At 43.5% G+C, this 17,281-nt stretch overlaps 1 protein-coding gene across 8 annotated transcripts in view; it reads right to left on the bottom strand.

Moving 5' to 3' along the window:
- Window positions 1–17,281, bottom strand: part of RUNX2 (RUNX family transcription factor 2) — a 220,173-nt gene that overhangs the window by 99,476 nt on the left and 103,416 nt on the right. For 6 of the 8 annotated variants that reach the window (XM_035560149.2, XM_035560155.2, XM_050710006.1 and 3 more), the window contains exon 6: window positions 5,903–6,076. The exons of the other annotated variants lie outside the window; for them this stretch is intronic. In XM_035560149.2, coding sequence (XP_035416042.1) covers window positions 5,903–6,076 — 174 coding nt within the window. The remainder of the gene's footprint in view (window positions 1–5,902; window positions 6,077–17,281) is intronic. 8 annotated transcript variants of the gene reach the window in all.

The raw sequence follows: 17,281 nt of genomic DNA, 5'->3' as shown, positions 1-17,281 counted from the left end.
TTACGCCTGTGTGGGTGTGAAGGAAAGTGCAGCTTTCATAATACTCGTTCGCAATGGAGCATTATGCGTACGCGAAGAAACCCTGGGTGCAGATCGGCTGAAACAAGTCAGCGGGGCGAGGTCTGAGCTAATAGACAAGCAGCTCCTTCCTGATTGCGGTGCCAGGTAGACCTCGATGAAGCAGGAAATCATGAGCAGTAGAGATTATTTTGTCTCTAGGTTTTACTGCCACATGGACAGTCAGTGGAAGATTTGCTCAGTTCTTGATCCTTGTTGTCTGCGATCGACTGCATAAGCTTAGAGGACGAGAAGAGTTTTGAAAAATCAGCCTAAAATTGGGTGGATTATATAAACCTAAAACTAGAGACTGAACAACCCCCCGTGACCCAGTTCTCCCACCGAGGACATCGGCTCCCCAGCAATGCAACTTTGCTTCCTTCCATGGAAAAGTGTCAAAAGAGAGAAGAAAAAGCCTATAAATAGCCCTGAGGAAGTAGTTTTTCTCTTGCTTTGGCAGTAATTATGAAGCACACGGATTTACTATAGAAAAAGATCAATTTTCCATTTCCCAGGCTGAGCTGCAGTACTCAGAGCATGCTCACAGGCTCACAGCTCCTCAGCATACAGTCTATAAAACCCAAATGTCACATGTGTGCACGCACTTTGCAAAAACACTTATTTAAATCCAGTCATCAGCTCTAGCACTGGTGGCTGCCGACTGTATTAGTGCTACTGTCGATACTAAAAAACAAGCTGTCTGGAGCTATCTTTGGTAAACACTTAGAGCAAATATCTTTGGTTATGATCTTAACGAAGCCAAGATGACTTTCTGCATGAGTAAACACGCTATTGTTGTACGCCCAACCTCAGCAAAACAACAACAAAAAATGCAACCTCCTCCTCTTCTCTGACTATTTCTTAGGCAAGTTTAAAAGCCCAGGGCTTGATCTGGATTGCCCAGTTCAATCAATGAAGTCAAATCCAGTGGCGTTACACCCCAATGGACACTGGTGTAATTGAGACCAGATTTTGGCCTCAAGAACCTCTAAAACCATTTCTCCTCCCTCCCCCCAAGAGTCACATTTCTAAAGGGGAAAAAAAAAATAAACTGAACAAGTATTGTCAGTAGGACAACTGAATTGTCAAAGGGAAGGGGAAAAAAAAAGTTAAAAGAATACTTTAAAATACTTTAATAGGAGCGACACAAACGTTACCAAATGGAGGTTTGCAATGGCAACCGGCCAGTCGCCCCAAGGATGCAATCAATTTGCATAAAACAGAGCAGACTGCCGCCACCCTGGTGTTAATGGCAGAAGAAATCCCAGCTCCTGCACCTCATACGCTGACTCTCGTAGCTTTTATTCTACGTTGCAGTGGACTGAAGGCACAATTCACCCGGTAAACCTATTACTTGAGTGTTTCTGAAGGCTCTTTTCCAAGCAAGCACGGACTTTGCCTGGCGCACAGCAGTTTGGTGTGCACCAGCTACAGAATGATGTGTGCTTCGGTGTGCTGCTGGTCCCAGGTAAGACACATGCAACCCATGGGAGGGCACTCACATAGCGCCAGTCTAGTAACAGCCACCCTGTTTCAGTTTCAAACCTGTCCTGCAGCCGATCGTGTCAGATAACAGACACTGGCAGTATGAATCAGCCTGAAAAAGACCACGTGAAGATCTCTTGAAACTATCGATGATGGCTTTAAGTTACCCATGAGTCTTCTACCAGGGTAAATCATCCTCAGTAAACAAAGAATTCTCAGAAGCTGTGTAGTGTCTGCTTCGCTACGGGACTTTCCCCCCCATTCTGGTCTTTGAAGCACTTGCTTGATGGCTTCATATTCACACCCCATGATGATGCTGTGATGTGAGGAGCTTTCTGCCACCTCCCTGAGTTTGCAAAAGCGCAACGTCCAGCCCATTGCCCTGCAAGCCCTGAAGAGGAGAATTAAGGGCTGGTACCATTTGGTACCATCCTCATCCTCCATCCGGGGAGCTGAAGGCACTGTCTGCCCACAGTCTTCCCATCAGACTCAGTTACAATTGCCCTGGGACCTGTCCCCACCTGACAGCTCAGAATTCTTTAAATCTACTTTCTGCAACCCTTAAAAACAGATAAATGATCGGAACTGGAAGTGCAACATCACTGAAGTGCGTGGGAGAGGGGGAAATAGAAAAAGTAAAAAGAAATCACAGGACCTGCTTTCTGAGTGCTGTTCTTTCAGTGCTGAAAGTCACGGATTGCCTATAGATCAGACGGTGCCACAGTGGTGATGGAGCATGAAACCTCACTTAACTCCCACTTCGCAGCCCCTGCAGCCCTGCGCTGGGATCCCAGCCCTGGCGCTGGCCACATTCCTGCCATCCGCCCCAACAGAAGCTAAACCTCACCGGTTGCATTTTAGAAAAACAACAGTTTTCCTCATTTCATACTGAACCACTGATGCAACAAGCCAGTGTCTGAATGGGACTGTAACCTGACCCGCCAGCAAGTTGTTCAAGTGCCATTAGGGAAAGGGAAAAAAATAAAAAGGCAAATATACCAATATCCAAATGTGAACAGACAGGATTCCTGATTTACGGGCAGCAAGCAGGGTTCAAATTGAATCTGTGTTGCCTCAGCAAAGGCATCTGCTTATTGGACGATTTGTTTTTTAATGACCCTTCAATGTTGCTTTTGCAGAATCCTAGTTAAAATGCCATGTTGAATAAGGGCAACTCTGTGCCTCGTACTGCCGCAGCCCGGTCCTGTGGTAGGTTCAGGACTGTGCTGTGATTTGTGAAACGTGTACTCTGATACTCTAGGAAAATAAACACAACCCAGACAGAGAAAAGAAATACAAGAGTGAACCCCAAAGTGCTGAGTTCTTTCATACTCAGGTGTGGGCCCGCCAGGCTTTAAATATTATTTCTGTTTAATCATGCAATAGCTATGCAAGACCTCAAGCGGAACGAAACAAAACCAGTTTATGTGCTTACTAGTAATAATATGGATTCTGTCATAGGAATGCAGTATTTACTGTTAAAGTTATTAAGAATTAATTATTTCCCCTAAATTACTAGGTAAAAAGATTAAGAAACAAAGGTATTTCTAAAGGAATGTTTGATTAATTCCAATAAAGGTAATAAAAATTCCTTGTATTTCGGACAAGTGTCTGCACTCCTCTTAACACATACCCAAACCACACCAGCCCAGTGACCACGCTAAGAAGCCGGTGGGTACTTCCCGCTGAAGCGCACACCACAACAAGGAAACCGGTGGAGATGGACAGCACAAACAGCTCATGCCCCATTACCACACCAAGCAGGCATATGTTTAGCAATTTCCCATGGTCAGCTAGCACCTGATCAAAGAGGTGCCTGGTCTGAGGCATCCACTTTGTCTCTCATTGGCACAACTTGTGTGGCAACGAGCATCCATTCATCCCAGAAGAACTCAGAGGGACTGTCCACAGAAGCATCCCAGCACTTTGGTGGAACATCAAAGCACGTAGAGCTTTACAGATTACAATCAACAACCTGAAGAGCACAAAAAAGCCTTATGAAGAAGCCAGTGCAATTCACAGAGTTCACACTGATGCAACATGCTCACACTAACCACCTTATTAAATGGGAGGGCTACCAGAAAGCTAACAAGTAGCCTTTGAGGGCTGGCTATTTGGCTTTTCTAAGTTGAGGAGGAGTCAAGAGAGGGAAATGACATGGCAAATACTGTACTGGACCATGGTAGAGACCCTTATTCATTAAAAACATTAATATGCAGTGGAGTCCTCATTGCTTTGGGGGAAATGAGAGCACTTTGGGGTTCTAAAGTATCCCATGATTGTGAGTTTATCTGGCAAGAAAAGAATATAATCCATAATAGATGGGAAAGTCAGCCTGCCTTTCTTGGTTCAGCTCGCTTCCCCCTCTCTCCTACCAGCACCACTTCCCTGTCTGGATGAAGCCTCAGCTGGAACAGAGCTCCTGGCTTTGAACTGCTGAGTCTTCAAACTGCAGAGCAGATAGGGAACACCCCACAGCTTTGTCTGCAGCCAGGCTTATTTAAGCCTCATCTGAAGCTTTCACCTCTCGGATCTGTGAATGCTGCTGCTGATTCATAACGAGGCAGAGAAGTACTCTATTAATCAAACCCAGCAGAACATTTTCTACAGGAGGCATTTATGTGAATGAGAACAGCATATGAGGTTACACTTAGTAAGGAAGAAAATTACAAGGGGATCTCAGTTCTCGTGCTTCAGGGCATAAGCTGATCACCAGATGGGGTCAGGAAGAATTTCCCCCTCCCTCATTCGTAGATATACTGTTGCACAATAGGTAAACTATGGGTACACAAGGAAGGAAGAGAGAAACTGATTATAGCCCCAGATTTTCCCTCTGTTTTTTTGGGAACTGTCATGTCCCCAGATACTGTCAGACAGAAGACAGTAGGTTAGAAAAAATATTGGGCTTCAGCCTGGCAGTTCTTACCCAGTAAATGATATGCACAAGAGTCCTGACTTCACACGTCCAACTAAGAAAATGCTAAACCTGGCCAAAAAAACTGCTCTGGGAAGCTGGTGGGCAGCAGGTACTGTGCAATGAGTGCTATCGACATACTTAATATATTGTAAACATGTCATACATAGTTAAAGGTAGACTTCCATATCTGGGAGTACTTTGTCACAGCTCATGGGAACAATTTTTTTTGTTTCAATTCTATGAGTGCTTTGGGTTCAAATTAACCCACTTACTTCTCTTCCTTACTGCGAATTAATAAACCAGTTGAACTTAAAAAAGAAGAAAAAGAAAGAAGAAGAAAGCCACAACACTTTGTTAAAACCACTAAGTTTCAGCTGGTATCATGTCAAAACCACTTGAAACATGAAACCAGAAATCTTCCTAGGTTGACTCAAAGACTATGTCTACACTAGGAGTGCTTTACCAGTAAAGGAATATTGGTGTATTACATTGGCAAAGGACGCCGGGTGTAGATGCAACTATAGCAGCAAAACTGAGTTTTAAACCAGTCTAGTACATTGAGCCGAGAGTTTTGTTGACAAACTTGCATGTAAGTTAAGTTCTCCAACGGTTCTAGTAAGTGAATTGGTCAGGGACAACACCTCTTCACATCCCAGACAGATGTGAATACATCAGCAGAAGTTGTGAGTGTAGAAATGTCCAAAATTAAGTAGAGGTTGCTTTGAAACTCTTTTGAAAAATATAGCCAGCTCTGCATTTAGAAAAAAAAAATGACAAAATCAGTTTATTTTGTAGGCTATACAGTTTTGTTGCAAACTTCTGGCATAGCTGCAGTTAAACATCTTATTTCAGGCTTATAATCTGTGACACGTGGTATTTTATGATTTCTCTCAACACATTGAAATCTGTCTCTCAGCATGCAATCATAAATGTTGCATACAACCCTGATAAGCAACCTTTGGAGATTTCTTTCTAACCCAGTTCGTTTATTGTAACATTGGTCAGCACTGGTGCTAGAAGGAAACTGCCACATGAGAAGAGTGTGTTACTGTTCTGACAAAAAGACCATTGAGTTCTGGCTGCTTCACTCAACACCAGTGTGAAATAAAAAGGCTGAATAAAAATGTTCATTCTAATAATGCACTAATATGTACTATTGCACATACAGAGGTAAAGGCAGAGCAACATGACACTTCGAATTTCACCAGATTCCTACTCGATGTACCCAGATCAACTATTTTTGGACCTATGGCAAAAAGATATTAAAAAAAAAAAAAGACATTTTCAAATGCTATAGAAGAAAACTATTCCCACCTAGCTTTGCCTGGAACACATCTCTCACTATGTAACAGCCTCTTTTTCTACAGTTGAGACACAAATATCCATCCATAAGCAATTACTACCATTGCCTGTGCAAGTCAAACCTATGGTTCTGTCTCTTACCTGTAATCTGACTCTGTCCTTGTGGATTAAAAGGACTTGGTGCAGAGTTCAGAGAGGGCCGTGGGCTCTGGGTCGGGACCCCTACTCTCATACTGGGATGAGGAATGCGCCCTAAATCACTGAGGCGTTCAGAGAACAAACTAGGTTTAGAGTCATCAAGCTTCTGTCTGTGCCCTGGAAACAGTAAATCATAAAATAAAAGCGTTAATAACAAGATTTAGTAATTTAACATACCAAATAAAAAAATAAAAAAGGCCTCTAAGGACCTGTTATTAGATTAATGGACTTTGTAGGTATCACAGCTACCCCACATCACAGCTACCCCCAATAACACAGCAACATCGGTGGGGAGTTGTGTTTTGGACATGGTTGTGCTGGTGAAAGCCTTAACTAGCACAACTGTGCCCATGCAGATATGTAACATGTTGTAATTTGGATCAAAATAAGCACTTATGGACACCCACACAAGGTCTTTTTTTTTTTTTCTTTTTTAACTATACTGATAGTTAAAGGGGCAAAACTTTTTTTCCAAGAGCAAGCCTCATATATAAGTAGAAGTTAACAAGTGGGACAATTATTCCATGCCTGGTTTATATGTTGTTGTGGATTTTTGCTAAGAAAATGCATGTTTTTCATCTCCCCAACCTTTTTTCTCTTTTTATTTAACTCTGTCATGGCTAGTTATAAGTGTCCATTCCTCCATAACTCGGGAGCTTTTCCAAAAAGTAAATAGTCATTTAGGAAGGGCAGTATCACAAGGAATACTATCAAAGCTTCTGGCAAGGACTGGGTCCTACACTGCCCTTGCATGGTCAGCCTTCCTCCATGCTCCTACTTCTCTCCAAAAGGATGTTTGCTGCCTCTGTGTCATAGGGCTGCACTGGGAGAAGTCTTTTATGGGTGCTCAGTTGTCAAAATGTAAAGGGGAAAAATTACAAGAGCAACAGGATGCACCAGCTGGCAGGTTGGTACTCTTCCTATTGTCATTTAGATGTTTCAGGAGTAAAGGTTTTACTTCTCTAGTTCTTGCATTTTTTTCTCCTAAGTTTAATTACTTTTCAAAGTAGTTATAGGTGCTTGTCGCACAATGGCGGCTTTGGATGTGAGGCACGGAAGGCGTTATTTCTATTGTTCAACATATGGAGAAACAGGCACGCAGAGAGATTAAGGTCAGGACTAATTTTACTCAACTTTAGCCATTCATAAATCAGGCATCTAGTCTAAACTCTTCTAATGTAGACTTCCTCTAGAGTTAATGGAAAGAAATAGCTACTTCCAGAGGGCAATTCATCTCATTTGTCTCTGACACCAGTCTTAAAACGGGATGATTCACCTACTGAATTTGCTGTCTCTTCCTTCTCTGATCAGAGAGGGAGCCCACATGACTAGTTTAATTAGACACCCTCACCATTAGTCAACATTAAATGGAATTAATCTTACCCTAAGTTAACAACTAAGGTCACACGAAAAGCCTCTGGCAGAGCTGAAATGGGAGCCCAGACCCCCTGATTGCAACCCAGAAACACAGCTGCCTCCATCCTTGTAAAGAGAGCTGGGGTATCGACACAGGCAATAACTGGGTAGGATATTTTCATGCTTATAACATTAAGAAGGGTCCCTGTTACGGTTTGGGGTTGAAACCTTCCAGATGATCTCCAGTGGTTTGTGATAAACTGCATTATTCCTCAGCAGTGTGAATGCAGCCCTCTGCTTGGAGGCTACGAGAGTCCAGCTTTGCAGACACGGTCAGATTGCCCCATCAGTCTTAGGGCCAAAGAGCCAATTCTGGCACTGCTTAGTTTAACAGTATAAATGAGGCCACTGAGCCCTGGGATCTAACTATCAGTCCACCATTCTTTATAAAATGCAATTTAATGGTGTCTGTCACTACAGCACTGAAGTACGTGAGTTCACATCATCTAACTGGGACCACAGCGCCCAAATATGACTGAAGGCAAAGTGATTTCTGTAATAGTTAACTTTTAACTAGACTTAGAGAAATCAGGGTTCTAGATTGTGGAGCCTCCCTCCTTGGAGATACTCAAAAGCTGCCTGGACATGGCCCTGGGCAACCTGCTCTGGGTGTCCCTACTTGAGCAGGGGGGTTGGACAAGATGGACCCAGAGGTCCCTCCCAACATCAACTATCCTGGGATTCTGGGATTCTGGGAAAACTGAAGTATTCAGGTCGGGAGATGAGAAGAAACAGAATGGAATTTAATTTTGGAGAAACTTCTCTAGTAATTTTTAAAAATTAATTAGTTGACCCATTATTCTGTGCTTTGAAGTATGATTTTTCTCCCCCATGATGACTCAATATAAAAACATAGGGTAGGTGGGAGCTTTCTCATTAAAGAGAAGGAGCTGCTGCATGTTAGAGACCTACAGAACTACCAGCTAACACAGGTGACTCCTTTCTTTAAGAGGTATCAATCACTTTAAATGGGGAAGCCCTGGTGGGCTTGTAACGACTCCATAATGGCGGCTTAATTAATAGGATAACATCTAGCCTGGTAGTCTTTAGCATTATCTCTTCAATCTATGTAAATTACAAGTTGTACAAGCTGGGTGCTGCTAAATCTAAAGAAATAACTTTCACACACACAGTCAGTACTCTCTTGGGATTTTTCCTTCTGCATCTTCTTTTTTTTTTTTCCACATTTTTTCTGTTTTGCCTTTCCCTTTGCTAGTTGCATTTTCTAGTCTGTTTTTTTTTTTTCCACAGAATCCCCTTCCCCTCCCCTTTTCTCTTTTATTCATTCCTAGTTGCATTTCAGCAAGTTCAAGAGGGCTCAAAATAAGGAAAACACTATTAGCCTATCTCTGACCTTACACATCAGGGCTGCCTTTACCTGGGAATGAATCTATCCCCAAAGTTAATTTGATTTTGAATTTTGATAGGAAAACCCTGCCCCGTGTTTATCCAGCATCCTTTTTGCTAGAGAATCATAAAATGCTTTCCCAAAAACACAGTGCACAAACTATTTTGACTGTCTTCTGCTCACTTACTGAGCAATCACTATATAGGGAACCACTCCTGCACCAACCTGTGCCCGATAACAACCAGCTTTGCTTCCATCATGCTCTGTTTGCCAATAGCTTTTCTAGAAAAGATATTGTGTTTAACTACTCGTATTATTATCATGAATTGGGTCTATCACAGAAAGACAAAATTCAACAGGATAGCAGTGCACTTCAATGCAGGCAGGGGGGAGGAGAATAAGAAAGATTCCCACATCTGTTTGAACTGGAATAATTGAGAGATGTGTGGATTCGAGTGTTGTCATCACCACCATCCCCTCCCCCCAAAAAATGTAGGGAAAAGAGAGATCTATGCACATCTGGAAGACCCCAGGCATCAATGGAACTGCAAGTCCCCAGAAACCAGCAAGGGGCCGAAGACAGACTTGCCTTCCCCTTCTGGTCACTTAAAATTTAGGGCTGTAACACAGAGTCATGTTGTTACAAAGAGACCCACAAGGAGCCACATTCCCCCAAGTGAAACGTCCCCATATGATGAGATTACATTACAACTTTGCATGCTATGGTTTACTGTGCTTTCATAAAAGCTAAGATGTGCCCACATTGAAAGTAAGTAGGAAACTCAACAAAAAACTTCATATTCAGGAGGTGCTTGCAAAGAAGTGTAGGAAACTTAAACAGTTCTCTTGCCCTGATTTCTGTGAAAAAAAAAAATCTTATTAAGCACAGAGCAGCCATGAGGCATGGGCTGAAACACTGGTAAAAAGGCCTTCTAAGTAGCACATAAGCAGCAGCAATGAAATATGCGATACATGTTTAAAACTCATTCCACAAGCTGCTTTTCATCTCTCATTGAAATATGTGTCCGTTGACAGAGAAATTCCTGATCCCAGGGGAGTGCGCTAAGAAAAGCTGTATTCCTTGGTCTCAGTCATGAGGCATAATTTTATTTCAGGAAAAAAGATTAGGGTAGTAAGTGTGGATAGCTCAGTGAGAATCTGTGATCTGCTGCAGCAGTGATTACATTAAAAAGCAGTATGAGGCTACAGAGAGGATAGGATAAAATAATGTTGCAGCTATCTCAATGCCAGGACTCGGCGCCTAGGATGGTCCTGCCAGCAACACTGCATTTAGTGTCGGTTACTCCATTACAAAGAAGATTTTGTGGGATGGCTTGGGCTTACTGAGAGGGGACGAAATAATTAGGGACACAGGCAGCCTTTGATAGGAAATGCAATCAAAAAGGCTGAGACTGTCACGTGAGGTGACACAGGGTAAGGACAAGACCCAACAGCCACTGGAATAGAGCAGGTCAAGAAAGTGGAAAAGAAATGAAAATAGCTTGGAGTTAATAGACAAAAGCTATACAAACTGTTCTGGCTTGTCTGCTGTCGTAGCACAAAACATGTGCCGAGCAATACCCCAATCTCTCACCACCACTCAGCCCTTTCAAACCAAACACCAACATGAATATCAGTTTCTGGAGACAGAAAGCTTTGCCTGGTGCCAGTTTTAGCCCTTCTGTAGGAACTGACCAAAAAATAGCACCGAGGGAGTGCAACAAAGTCAGTGCAAGCCGCAGCCAGCCAGCCGGAGCCTGCACCCACCGCTGCGGCCCGCCAGGCCCTGACAGCCTCAGTGCGTGACAAAATAGCACCTGGGAGCTGCTCTGTTCAGTTACCACACTCCAGCCATGACAGGAGATGTAAGAAGGCTTCACCTCCAGATTAATCATTCCAGTTTAAATGAAATGAAGGAATGTCTTCCAGATCAAAGCAACGCAATCGCGAGTCGGCTGGATGTGGTAACTGGAAGGGGACGCGAGCTCGTCCCTCAGCCCTGAGCTTCCACCGCACCGCAGGAGAAGTCAAGATGTAAATCGGGCCGTGGAAGAGGCTGACTTGCAGAATGTAAATGTGGTGTTGATGCTTGAAGATCTTTCCCTCCTCGGGGAGGAGGGGTGTGCGTTTTTATCTTTCAGCTTGTGGGTGTGGAACTGAAAACTAATCAGATTATGCTACACGTGGCCTAGCCAGATGCTGACATTCAGGGACACCCTTTCTTTGTACCATGTACACCACCCACTGTTTTTTTGTTTTTGTTGATGGTGGTGGTTTTTTTCTTGTTGTTTTTTTTTTTTTTTTTTCTTTCCGTCTGGTACCAAAGTGATCTGGTTACCAGATTGTCAACAGATGTTTTTATCGCTCTCAAGTGGAATAGCTATTTTCGGCCATCACCCATTTCTTTTTCACTTCTGCTGTAGCGAAAACAAAAAGTTGCATGGGAGTCAGGTGTCTCTGTAAAAAATGCTGAGGGACGCAGAAAGGTCGTGAAAGCAAAAAGCTGGGCCATCTCCTGCTGGGGACACGTTTGCTGGGATGATGGTCAGACACAAAACACTGCCACTGTTGGTGTTTGCTCTATGTTGTGGTGTGCTCGGCACCAGGAGCACACAGGGGAAGTTTGGGGTGTCACTCCATGGAGGTTTACAGCTTGCAAGGGCACATTAAATAAAAACCCTTTAAATGCTGAGGCCAGTAACCGAGGCTTCATATGCAGCAGTGGCTCTGGGTTGAGTGTTGAGATTGAAAGAGAAGAAAACTGCAGTGGAAAAGGAACTTACTTTAAGGCTAAGGGGCAGCACAAAGAAGAATCACCCAGATTACGCCCTATGAATTACAGCCTATACAGACCAAGCTTTCTCTGACTTCAGAAGAAGGATATCTGAGCCCAAGAGCTCAAGTTTTGATCATTCCCACTGTTCACTAAAGGTAAAGCTCTTTAGAAATCTAAAGAATGGGTATATATTTTCCTACTAACTTTATAAATAGAGGCATCTTTGAGACACTCTGTCTTTTAATGTTAATACGCTAGTGACAAATTTCTGTGTACACAATGTAGAAGACGATTTAACATCACAATAAAAAAAAGACAGATTACATGTCCTCTGAATTTCAGCACAATTTCTCCTTAAATTCTCTTTGGACATGCTCCTGCATTTCATCCCATTTGATCCTATGGATCGGATGTAACTGGAAGATACTGACTGTGAATTCAGCTACAGGCTTGTAAAGCTGAAGTCACATTGAAGCCACGGTAAAAGAGTTCGGACCTGAGCCTAAGGCTTCTTAGCAGCTGTTGCGCAGGGACTGAGTAATGCTGCACATTCAGCATGAAGCAAAGACATTCATTGTTCTGTTACAAATTTCAGACAATACATCATTTCTGCAAGATAGCACTCCAAAGGGCTGTCAGTCTATGCTCTGGAGGTAAAAATAAGAGAGCCATCAATCAGCAAAAGCCCAGAAGATTCACATCAGCTCTTCGCAAGCAAAAACGTGTGAAGCAAGTCACAAGAGTCGCTCTTGTGACAAACCCATCCTCCCCAGGCTGGCTTCCCTCTGCCATCCCCTGGCCCACTCCTACCGAACACACATAACCCGAGTTCACGAAAAAGAAAAACAAAATGCAAGAGAGCCAAACAATTTTTTACCCACGAAAGGGAAAAGCTTGGAAGCCTTCCAGTCTCTTGGGTAAAGACACAATTATGAGAAGAAAAATATAATCTACCCAAGAGACATAATTACATAATTAGGCCATAGGCTGTGCATAGGAAAGGTTCTTATAATTCATACAACAAGGATCTACATAGGTGCAGTAACTGCATTTAATTCACTCAATAGAGGGAAAAAAAATATGTTTGTTTTTTAAATAGCTGAGGGCACTGGTTTGCATTAGACTGGAGAGCTTATTCTCCCAGCTGTACACAGAGCCCTATTAGTGTCAACAGGAGTCACACAGGCGCAGGCAGGAAACAAGACCCCATCTCTTTTTGTTCTCAAAAAAAGACATATTTTCTACCCAAAGCAGGCAAGGCCTGGATGTGAAACTACTGCCGACAAGTGAAAATAAGTAACAAACAAGAACATATGCTGTGGATGGGCTCAGTTCCTACACAACAGATCTAACGCAGCCCATTGGCAAAATCCCACTGAACTTCTCACCCCTGACCCCTGCTCTCCCAAAGGTCCGTGAGGATTGCTGGTATGGCTCCAAAAGGGCCAGATCCGGCTCCCAGGGGAATCAGTTATGTTAAGGCCTTCCAGGAGCTGTGGCTCAAAGCCAGGGTGAGCAGAGGCAGGGGTAGGTTTGAACCCTAGTTTTTCCCATGTTGAGGTCAAGCCCTGGGAGCATCTCTGGTGTCAATGGTGATCTCCCCATTGACTTATCAGGAGCTAAAGCTCAACTGGCAGGCTGCCCCCCAAGTCTGGAATGAATTAAAAGCTTCCAGCAGGTTAAAGGGAGGAAGGGGCAGGAAGGGTGGGGGGAAATTATCCCATGGGTACGTAAACTGTGCCCCTGAGTGCCCATGGGAATGAACCTAACTCAACCCTTGAAAAGCCTTTGGGAATACAAAGTGTGATCAATGCTTTTTAAAATTCAGCTGGGGTCTGTGAAAAGCACATATCCGGCTGAAAGACAGACCCAGAGGTCAGGGTTTTATCAGCAAATTGCAACAGCTGCAAAGTAGCCTCTTGCTCCCACAATTTCTCTAAGCAAGGAGGCGGGAGCAGGGCTCCGAGAGCCCCAGGCTGCTCCCAGGACACACAAGGGACATGGGGCAGGGACTGGGGTGGCCGGGAAGCTTGCACAGGGAAAGTTGTGTGAATAGAGCAAAACTGGAAGATTTGATGAATGAAAATGGAGAGGCACTTTGAGGATAGGGACAAGAAGAGCAACAAGGTGCTGGAGTGGGTCTGCTCTTGCTCTGGTTCTCCCCAGCACCTCAGCTCACCCCCGTGATGCCAGGTCCACTTCTGCCCCTCTGCTGTGCCAACCCTCGGCTCTCCAACTCACTCAACAGAGCAGCAAGGTCTCTCCTCACCATGACTCTCCTGTATTTCTATTTTTCTTTTCTCTCTTTTCAAGTTTTTGAATTCTGACTTGGATCCTGAAGCTCGTTCTGCGCAGCTAAGCAACATCCCATATGAACATCATCACAAATCGGCTGGCTGGGGAGGGAGCAGGTGGGAGCCCCTCGCACCACAAGGCTCTACCTTCACCTTTATCCATCATTCAGGAACATAAAGGAATCTGTGTGCGTATGTGCCAGGAAACCAGCTAAACATTGCTGGCATCGCTGCTCAGAGACACTAAAGACAACTCGTATAAACAGAGACTGTCACGCAAGTCTCGGTCCCTGCCTTAATTCCCTTTGCATGCTAGTATCTGTTACGCTCTCCTCCTTCTCCTCCCTCCTTTTTCTTTTTTTAGCAGAAGGGGGAAGGCAGAGAGCAAGGGCCGTACTGCAAAAGTGCAAGAGCTCCTCATCACAGCTTTATCATCCTCATGCTAACCCAGCAATATCATTAATTAACAGGAAGACATTTTTCCCCCCAAAAGGTAGTCATCCCATAAAGAGCCCGCCAACTTCTGCTTGCTGCAGCAAACAGCAGTAAAGATCATAGCAAATGAAGGGGGTGGGGGGCGAGAGAAAAAAAAATCTCGAGCTGGCCTCCCTCCAGCTGGCAGGAGGGGTTGGTTTTCTTAATGCTTGCGAAACCTGATTACTTGAAAGGAACGAAAAGGGGGCGATGTGAACACAACCATTAAAACAGATTTAAGATGCTTAGGTTAAATCTAGCCTCAGAGCTCTCCGATGCTGTTCTGCCCTACAACTCCCTGCTCTCTAGACATCAGTAAGGAGCATTTGGGGGTTTTGGTTTTGTTTTACACCCCCAAAACCAAGAGCATACTGCAGACGGAGCGCTGCGGTTACAATGGGAATTCAGGCATGGAAGAAACAACAGTTAAGCAATAATAGATGGATGTGTGTGTGTTTGTACTGTATCTTTCAACAGATTGTTTTGCTGCATTAGAAGACTACTGTGTTTATATCCATGCAGCAGGTTTTAGGCAGATTGTTTAAACTTGATTAAAGTGGGATATTTCTAAAATAACCCTACTAATAAAACTCAGATGGCTAAAGAAACCTGAAAACGGGGTTAAAAATAAAAAAGATGCCATTTCAATCTACGCTCGCCAGGGTAACATGATATAAACTCCAAAAGAAAACAGTCTTTACAAGTTAGACTTGAAGGATTATCTTGTGTATCAGCACCCTCTGTGGCAGCGTAGCATTTATCCACGTATCCACCCATGTTAATGCTGTTGCACAATTTACTACAGCCTTGATAGACAGATAATTGCTTTATCCACCCAAGTGTAATAAACGGAGTCTACTATGTTAATCCTTGTATTCTTATTGTCTGTGAATGCCAAGTGAGGGAGAGACTTACACCAAAAACCCTACCCTCTCATTCCAAAACTACTGGAGTTTACTCACCCTCAGACCTGCTAAAGTGTTCTCATTACATTCCACTCCCCTGCCTGCAGTGCCAAGTATTTTGAGTAGTATCAAGTTATCGTTATATAAAGGGCACCTACAGTCAGGCTAGATGGAGGCAAAAGCCAGGATGCTTCAGCCTTTGGGAAGAAAAAAAAAAAACAAACCACCCTGAAAGATCTTTTCCCACTCAGTAAATAATACAGACCAGCCATTATTTGTTCTTGGGCATAGCAAAGAAAGCAATTAACCTGTCCTTCTAAACCTGGGCATCCATTCGGTTTGTGTGGAGTCTGTCCGGCTGTTGAGAAATGTCATTTAGCTGCTGGCCCATCAGTGTTTTCCACAAAAATCTATATAGACTTTTTATTTTAAATGTCAAAAACAGGCGTATCCTTTGAAAGGTTTACAGATTCCTGGCGGCTCCACAAGCTTAGGTTTGTGGCACCTAATTTGTAATGACAGTTTGATGGATGTCTCCCTTTCTTCCTTCTGAAAGGTATAAAGAATTGGTGGTTTCCCCAGTAAAAATTCTGCTTAGCACCATCCTTTGCTCGTATTTACACACTCAAAAGCCCATTTTAAATGGCCAAAATATGATAAAAGTCTGGCGCTGCCGGCAGCGAGTGGGTTTATTGGGGCAACCATCATGTTGGAGAAGGTGTTCAGGTTTCTGGGTAGTCAGAGCACTGGCACAAGGCCAGCATGCCGCACAAGTTTTGAAGATGGACAGCCTGAAGCAGCTCATAAATGATGCAGCCAGGCTTAACAGAGGAAATGTCCTCAAGATCTTGCCAACAGTCCTGGAGGTGAGTCGCAATTTTGATCCCTTTGTTATGCTCCACCTTCATCTGCTACTGCCAGCAGGGGCATTTCTGCCCCAGGTGAAAGCTGGGGTGGATCAAGCTCTGCTCTCCAGCCTTTGAGGGAAAGAGAGCGTCATTAAAGGCTAAAGCAGAGCAACAGGGATGCGTGAAGTGGTGTTACAGGGCAGCCCACTGACTATTGCTATGAGATCTTATTGGATTGTATTTTAAGCATCATTTTAAGTTTGTCTTCAGTCAATTAATATTTATTATTTTCTTGAATAACTTGGATGATGCAACACAAAGCAGGATTTTAAAACCTTGAGATGACACGCAGTAGGGAGAAAGTGGTCCGAATCCAAAAGGATCTTAGCAAATTGGAGAAATGACATTTGCCATATCATCGATAAAATGGCACGAAGTAAAATTGGAGTACGTTGCACTTTGGATTTAAGAAATGCACCACAACAAACAGATAGACCAGATCACTGCTGAGGACGATCTGGGGATAGCAGCGAGTTGCCAGCTGAATGTGAGTCAATAACAGGATTCTGCCTTTAAAAAAATGAAGCAGATGCAGTTCTGGGAAAGATTAATGGTTACGTTGCAGAGAAGACGTAGAAGGTAACTATTACACTGCTCAGAAGTGGTGAGACATCAGCTGGAGCGCTTTATCCAGTTTGGGACACCACCCTCTAAGAAAGATACAGACGAATTAGAGAGAATCCAGAGAAGAGCAACAGGAGTGATAAGAGAGTTAGTAAGCATGACCCACATGGAAAAGTTGAGGGAAATATATTTGTTTAGTCTAGAGAAAGAGAAGAGTGGGAAAGGACATGATAAGAGTAAAATGTTTCCTAAAGAGAATGGTAATCAATTGGTCTCTATGTCAGCAGAGAAGGGAACAAGAAAAAGCTGGCTTCATTTGAGGTAGAGGAGATTTAAGAGATTAATGTATGATATTAGCAACCTCCTTTTTAAGTATGAAAGAAAAAGCACAAAACCCAGACTTGGTAAGTATGTGGAAGGCACAGTACTGGAGGATTTAAGAATTTGGACAGACGTCAGTGATGATCTAAGTATATATAATACTTCATCTAAGGAAAAACGGACTAGGTCGCCTGAGGTTTCTTTTAGCCCCGCTGTCCTAGGACTCGGTGAGTGCCTGCGCTTGGGTAAGTCACGTACACAACGCTTCTAACACAAGTGCATCAACTCAGACAGCTCAGGCTTTTTGTGGGTCTGA

The sequence above is a fragment of the Cygnus atratus genome, chromosome 3 (assembly GCF_013377495.2).
Source record: "Cygnus atratus isolate AKBS03 ecotype Queensland, Australia chromosome 3, CAtr_DNAZoo_HiC_assembly, whole genome shotgun sequence".
Lineage (NCBI taxonomy): Eukaryota > Metazoa > Chordata > Aves > Anseriformes > Anatidae > Cygnus > Cygnus atratus.
The sequence above is the reverse complement of the archived record's forward strand: the minus strand, read 5'-3'. Positions and strand labels throughout refer to the sequence as shown.